This window comes from Melampsora larici-populina, assembly GCF_000204055.1.
Source record: "Melampsora larici-populina 98AG31 unplaced genomic scaffold MELLAscaffold_8, whole genome shotgun sequence".
Lineage (NCBI taxonomy): Eukaryota > Fungi > Basidiomycota > Pucciniomycetes > Pucciniales > Melampsoraceae > Melampsora > Melampsora laricis-populina.
Window position 1 is genome coordinate 1,777,217 of NW_006768772.1, and position 7,911 is coordinate 1,785,127.

At 38.6% G+C, this 7,911-nt stretch overlaps 1 protein-coding gene across 1 annotated transcript; it reads left to right on the top strand.

Annotated features, from left to right (window-relative positions):
* Positions 1-1,389: 1,389 nt before the first annotated feature.
* MELLADRAFT_95981 (uncharacterized protein) lies at positions 1,390-3,033 on the top strand (the record flags this gene model as incomplete). The annotated part of the gene is made up of 2 exons (XM_007407155.1): positions 1,390-2,322; positions 2,614-3,033. The coding sequence occupies 2 exons, from the start codon at positions 1,390-1,392 to the stop codon at positions 3,031-3,033; spliced, it is 1,353 nt and encodes a 450-aa protein (XP_007407217.1).
* Between the last annotated feature and the right edge of the window lie 4,878 nt (positions 3,034-7,911).

Consider the following 7,911-nt stretch of genomic DNA (forward strand, 5'->3'; position numbering starts at 1 on the left):
AATTTCCCTTTGGATAAAGAGGTTGACAAATGATTTTTAGGTGAGTTAAAAGGCTTGTTGCTGGCTTTCAACCTCGACTTGATAAGGTGCTCCTTGAAGGGAACATGTCATCTTCACCCACGCCGACTATCAGATCTTCAATGAAATCTTATCATCAGCGCCTTATCAATTAGGTGTCTTCAACCACGGCAACTGTCAGAGCTTTCAAAAAACCTTCAAAATTTGTTTCATCTTTTTTTTAAATTTCATTCGGTTGATCAGAAATCAATCGAACGAGATCATTTTATAAGTTCTAGTCATCTTATATCTTGTTCCTTTTTTAAAAAAATACCAAATCATTACACTTCATGTCAATCAAAAAGCATGGATCAAGATGGTTTTATCAATTTCAATATCTTTTTCTTTTGTTATTCACATTGCACTTCTTTCACTTGATCAGAAAGAAAAGTCATTTGAATATGACAGAGAAGAGAGTTGTCATCTCATTCTCTTTGATTAAATTCAAATCATCTCATATTTTTTTCTTTTGTTTCTCTTGAAAAAGAATCGTTTTCTTTTGTTTTTTAAAAAACCCGATTGTTACTACACTTCTTTCTCTCGATCAGGAAGCAAATCCATTTGAATGTGACTGAGACAATAGTTGCAATCTACTCTTTTATTAAATCCAAACCATTGTGTGTGTTTTCTTTTTTTATGCTTTTAAAAAAATCATTACACTTCATTTGCTCAATCAGCAACAGATTAGTCTCAGTATATTGTGAGGAGGACAAGTGAGAACAATCGGTTATTTTACATTGCAATCATGTTATCAATTGCTTTGAGAGTTTCAATCACATAAAATTCAACAATGATTGGAGGTTAGCAAAATGAACAATAGTCGAAGTTGGTGTCCCATTAACTAAGTGGAATAAGCAGAGTCGGATATCAAGAGACAAGCAACAAAAAGTCTTTGGTCAAGTTGAAGTTACGAAGAATCGACAGATGGAGAAATTTCAAGATAACGAAGTGAAGACAGGCGCCCCCAAAGTTCTGGTAAGAAAGGATGGGGGCAAGTTAGAACTCTAGAATGTTGAATCTAGGTAACATACCAAAGTGTAAACAATTTCCATGTTCACTATCTTTGATTTGTTCATGTCAAAAAATTTCTCTATCTTTTTTCAAAATTTTCACTCAGCAGAATTAGTTATTTCATAATTCTGAGAAAATAAAACTCTAGTTTGTCGTTTGTCTATTTTTTCTTATTTGAGTTTCAGAAGTCACTGGTCAAAATTCAATGAAATATAGCAGATTTTTTTTTTTTTTTTATTTTATCGTTTAAGATTTTTTTTTTTTCGTTACTCAGTAATAGTGGAAGTTTGAAGAGAAGAGAAAAGTGATAGCTCAAAATTAATGGCTGCGAATTGGGCAAATCATAATCGAAATGTTACAGAAGGTTTACAAGCACTTTTACAAGAATATGATGAAGGTGGGGGAAGTGGAGTATACGATATGGCCACTCTCAGAGCAACGTTCGCGAATTGGATTCCATTTGAACATGAACACTTTCTCAGACACTTCTCGATTTTTGCAACGGAAGCAGTGGCTCTGGACCTCAGGGCAAACAGATTTTGCTACCCTATCGGAGGGATACCGCCAGATCCTAGCGTCCCAATCAAAGACTCCCCGCCATACATTCAACCAACACAGCTGTTACAGAATGTCGAGCAAATTGGACGTCCGAGACGGAATGGACCAGAAGAGGCAGGAAATGGCAATGGAGTCGATAGACGTCAAGATACGAATCGAGAAGAAGGAGAAGGACGTAATCAAAATGAAGGAGAGAGAGGAGAAAATAGGATTCAAGAAGAAGGTAGTAGAAGAGGAGAGGAAGATAGAAGGAGAAAAAGAAACACGCAAGATAGAGAAGACGATTCATCATCAGACGAATTTCAGAACGAGTCTTCAAAGAGCAAGAACAACCATGTATGGTCATTTATCAAGAACAAGAAACCAGAAGAACACCCTCTATCACAAGAAGCGATTGACATCAATAAAGCCATCAAAGAATACAGAGACAATAACCTTTTCAATGCAGTTTTCAACTTTGTTTGGTATTCAGGAAAATCTCACAACTTTCCCGACGCTCTTGTTCAAGACTTACTACAGTATAAATTCATCGACCTTGAAAAGATCAACGCAGGCCCAACCACGCAAAACTTCAGCCTGGCATCAAGATCTAAAGATACGGATCCAGCAGCAAAAATCAAACCAAAACCTTTCACAGAGGCAACAGAATGGAGAGATGCTATTTCATACTTGGTTGATACTCTCAGCCTGGCTTTCGTGAGTTTACAAACTTGCAGAGCTTATACCGCTCCAACATACCGCAGAAGTTAGTTTATTGATTGTTAGGCTTCTATGTTGCTTCTGTTTTTTATCACAGGGTTGCGCAGAAGAGTCTTTCAAAAAATACGATAAACATCTTTGAATTATGGAAAGGACTTTCCGTGAAAAGGTTTGTCCATATATTTCCTTATACCACTTATACCTCTCATACCCAAAAAGAAATTTGATCATATAAGATCGTTATACAAGTAGCTGATACATATGATCTATCTTGCAAATATACAACAGGGTAACTGGCGAGATGTTATTCCATACGACATCGCTCTGCGCCAAGCTTTTGCTACAAGAAGACACCTATCGTTTGCGGATTTCGCAAGCGACGAGTTATCACACCTCAAACATCTCGCGTTGGCAGACAGAAAACAACACAAGGAAAGTCATAGCCAACCTAGGAGTTCGAACTATACGCAGTCACAATCCTCAAGGATTCCATCTTCTAGATCTAGACCAGAAAAGAAACCACGAGTCGATCATCCATGGGCTGGAAAAGTCAAAGATACGAGAAATCTTCCACAGAACCAACAGCTATGTGGAGGTTGGAACCTCAATAAGTGTCTCAGCGAGAAATGCCCAAGTGGAAGAGTCCACAACATGTGCGATTATGTGGACTGTTACGAGTCTCATAAGCGGATCTCTCATTCAGCTTGAAGAAGATGCAGCGGAATCCATTAGGAAGGAAGTAGATTTGCACACCAAAGAATGGCTTTCTAAAGAACTATCTCATGACGAATTTGGAATAAGAAGATACAAAAGAGGGTATGAGTGGGATTGGACAAGCTCCCTAGGTTACTCAAACGCAATAGACTCAAGCATCTCAGCAGCACCTTTAGATTCTCCACCATCATTAGAAGACGATCCTTGTGCGAAATACGCATTATCCAAATATCCTGAGCTATTTTCGATAGAGTGTCCAATAGATGTTAAAATGTTTGAATTTCTTTTATCAGATCATCCAAATCAGCCATTCGTAAAATCAGTTGTGTCGGGTCTGAAGAATGGTTTCTGGCCGATGAGCAAAATACCGTCAAGCAAAACCGTAGTAGTACGAAATCATGGTGTTTGTAGAAGTCATCCACAATTACTGGAAAAAGCAAGAGATGAAGAAGTTTCAGCGAATAGATACTCCAGAGGATTTAGTACAATATTACAAGGCATGAAAGTCTCACCTTTGTTATTAGTAGAAAAGAAAGGTACATCAAAGATGAGGGTGTGTACGGATATGAGCTACGGATCTCCATCGATAAATGATTTCATTATAAAAGAAAAAATAAAAGTATCATTTGATTCTCTAATTTCTTTCGCTCCCTATATGGTAGATATGAAGAGAAGAGGTATAAGGCTTATGCTATGGAAATCAGATGTTCAAAACGCTTACCGAATATTAGCAATGGCATTAGCATGGCAAATAAGACAAATAGTTAAAGTAGGAAACACTTTCCACGTAGATAAATGCGCGAACTTTGGGTCAGCAGCATCACCAAAGTTATGGTGTTCTTTCTTTTCATTGGTTTTATGGATAGCTAGAACAAGATTAGGTTTAAATCACATCAACAATCTAATGGACGATACATGGGGAGTATGCCCAGCGAGTTCAATAGTGCCATTCAAAGGGCATCAAATTCCACTAGATCAAGCCAAGTTTCTAATGTTATTCGATTTATTGAAGATTCCATGGGAATGGAAGAAGCAAGTACATGGTGAAGATTTAGAAATAATAGGTCATTTAGTGAAAGCAAACGAAATGATGTTTACTTTACCATCAAACAAAAAAGCAGACCTAATTTCAGCGTTAAGGTTGTTCACGAAATCTAAATCAAGAACACTCAGAGAATGGCAATCAATGTTAGGTTGGGCGTCGTGGGGTTTAAACTCTTTCCCTATGGGAAGATGGTCTTTACAGTCTTCTTGGGACAAGATAGGAGGAAAATCTCACAAATCATTAATAGTACCTCACAATAGAAAGATTCAATCTGATCTAAACTGGTTAGCGAATGAACTAGAAAAATCAGAAGGCAATTTATTCATCAAATCATGTGTGTGGTCAATTAAAGACGCGGATTTCATCTGCACAGCAGACGCTTGCAATCACGGAATTGGGGTCTGGCTACCGAATTCAGCCGAGGGGTTTCACGCAAGATTGTCCCTGCCATCAAGAGACATATACTGGGCCAAATTGGCAGCTACGGGTCATGGCATCTTGATTGGGATAGAAAGAGGAGCAAAAAAGATTCTAATATGCTCAGATTCAACAAATGTCTGCGACCTGTTTCTGTCACACAGACCGGTCGAGAAGGTCAGAGATATGTTTCAAGCTTTAATTTCAAAAATCCTAGAAGCCAAAGTAGATGTAAGGGTATGTCATTTACCCGGAAAGAAGAACATATATGCAGATGCATTATCAAGAAATTTGATTACGGAACTATATGAAGAGATGCCGTGTGCGAAAGTAGAGGAGTTGGAAGCTTTCAAATATCTACCAGAAGGAGGTTTTCCGTCTGATCATAATTGCCATGTCATCCCCATCCCAAAAAGACCTTCTAAACGTGATAACAAAGGCAGATGCTGATAAAGCTTTAGCAGCATCTACAAAATCAAAATATCGTTCAGCAATAATTTCATTTTTAAAATTTTGTCTAGAAGAAAATTATAGACCTTTTCCGACTATCGAGAGCGTATCTTCCTTTATATCGGTTTCATGCAGAAGAGTCAGTCATAGAACAGGAAGACCGGTGTCACCTAGGACGGTCGAAGCATATCTTTCTGGCATAGCATCAGCATTCCAACCAATTTTCCCACAAGTCGCGAATATCACAAACCATCCAGATGTCAGAAAAGTTCTCAAGGGTTGCAAGAAACAATTCTCTCTCCCTATGGTTCGAAAAGAACCACTAACTATATCAGATCTAATCCAAGTTTCAAAACATTCAAGCAAGGATTTCGATTCCATCCTATTTACTGCAATGTTAGTAGTAGGATTCCACTCTTTACACCGATTAGGTGAAATTACTATACCAGATAACAGAAATTTAAAAGACGAAAGAAAGGTGATATCGAGGTTGTCAGTAGAAGTATCAAATTGCAGCAATTTTATTAGATACGTACTCCCTTATCACAAAGGAGATCCCTTTTTCTTAGGATCAACAATAATCATCAACAGGTGTGCGATAGAAGGAGCATGCCCTGTAGAAGCATTGTTAAAATATTTGAAAATTAGAGACGAAGCTTTCATCATATCACCATTCCTATTCTTAACTAGCAAAGGAGTAATTCCGACGAGATCATGGTTTCTTAAACACTTCTATTCATTTTTCGACAAAAACAAATCCGGTCATTCAATGAGATCGGGAGGAGCCTCAGCGTTAGCTCAAGCAGGATTGCCTCAAGATTATATACAAGATCTAGGAAGATGGTCATCTGAAGCATTCAAAACCTACATCAGAGATCACCCGATTATGAGATTACCGTTACAAAAGAAATTCCCTCTATCCATCGATGGACATCTAGGAGCTGGGGTAACATTTGGTAATACCAATCGTTTGTAACTGTAAGTACAAATAAGTGTCTAATACAATAGATAGAATTTGATAAATTTGGAACTACAAATAAATATATGAGATATAGAGGTATACTGACCCTTTATTGCCTCCATCATCAGTCTACCATATAGGCGGGCGGCAAACAGGGGTTTCTTATTGTGTTGTCTCAGTTTTTATTCACTCATCATGTCGAGTGAAAGCAATACAAAAGGACCTCGTTTGTGCGTGTCGCCTAGCGGCACCACGCCGCGTAAACTTACGGAATCGAGCGACTAGGGAGATTGGTTTCCGGCGGTGTCTAATTCCTTGAAGTTGGTGTCCCATTAACTAAGTGGAATAAGCAGAGTCGGATATCAAGAGACAAGCAACAAAAAGTCTTCGGTCAAGTTGAAGTTACGAAGAATCGACAGATGGAGAAATTTCAAGATAACGAAGTGAAGACAGGCGACCCCAAAGTTCTGGTAAGAAAGGATGGGGGCAAGTTAGAACTCTAGAATGTTGAATCTAGGTAACATACCAAAGTGTAAACAATTTCCATGTTCACTATCTTCGATTTGTTCATGTCGAAAAAATTTTCTATCTTTTTTCAAAATTTTCACTCAGCAGAATTAGTTATTTCATAATTCTGAGAAAATAAAACTCTAGTTTGTCGTTTGTCTATTTTTTCTTCCCACCCACCCACACCTAGTGAATCAAGATAAAAAATTTATTACAAAAAATTCTTTACGTCAGAAGAAGTTAAAAACATTTATAAAATTGAAAAAAAAAAAAAAAAAGAGAAGAAGTTAAATTTTTATTTTTCTACATTTTTTATTGAATAGAGGCTTATTAGATTAAAAGAGTAATGTTAGTTTATATAAAGTTGTTTTGAAGATTTTTGTTCCTTTAAAAAATATAATGTATGTTGAGATAAAATAGAGTAGTTAGATTGTAAAGGCCTCAGGCCTCCCCTACAGGGGTTTCTTATGGTGTTGTCTCAGTTTTTATTCACTCATCATGTCGAGTGAAAGCAATACAAAAGGACCTCGTTTGTGCGTGTCGCCTAGCGGCACCACGCCGCGTAAACTTACGGAATCGAGCGACTAGAGAGATTGGTTTCCGGCGGTGTCTAATTCCGCATTTTTGATCATAACGGTTCATAATGAAGCTTTATGATTGTGTTTCATTGATAGCAACTCATCTCATACCGCCTGCAAGAGCTGTCTGACCGACTGCACACAGCCACCACTCGGGCAGGAGCGGAACGGCATCCATATTGTTTCCCATGACGGAAAACTCCGTCTCTGTCACGATCATGATACCGTTTTGACATCTGAATTGTTCCTGAGACGGAGGTGGGACCGGTCAAAGTATGTGTGTTTGTCACACGTGGTTCAACCGGTGTCAGGCAAGCTCCAATTACGGCCCTCACCAATTTTGTGACTGGGCCGGTTTTGAAACGCCATCTCATCGAAATTCCTGGACACGTGTCCAGAACCATCTGAGGCCAAGGACATTTACCCCCTGGTGTACGAGACGATTCAAAAGCGCTGTGACACAGCGGCATGAGGGTCTGTTCTCATCACAATAAAGCTCGCCACCAGGCCAACTACCCAAGTTCGAGTCTGCTTTTGTCTCTAACTATTAATTGAATCTTTTTACAAGTCCTTTTTTGCTCGTTGAGGTAGGACAAAATGATGAGAATAAGACGGAGGTGTTGATTGTTTTGTCCATGGTTGGGTGCTATTGGTCATTAATGACTTGACGAAAAAAATCGCGGGTGACAAAAGAGAAGAGCGAGTCGAACACTGACTCCGCTGAACCCAACGTGGCAAGGCTTTACCGCAGCTCGTTACCACTTGGACACCAATAGTTGATGGAGAAGAAGGAATCATAGAATCAATCATTGATTTTTTGAAGTTAAGCATCTGCATATTGTTGGATGTGGCGTGTAAGTTTGACAGATGTCACAATTAATCTCAACTATACTGCCGGGCGCACGGACCATCTC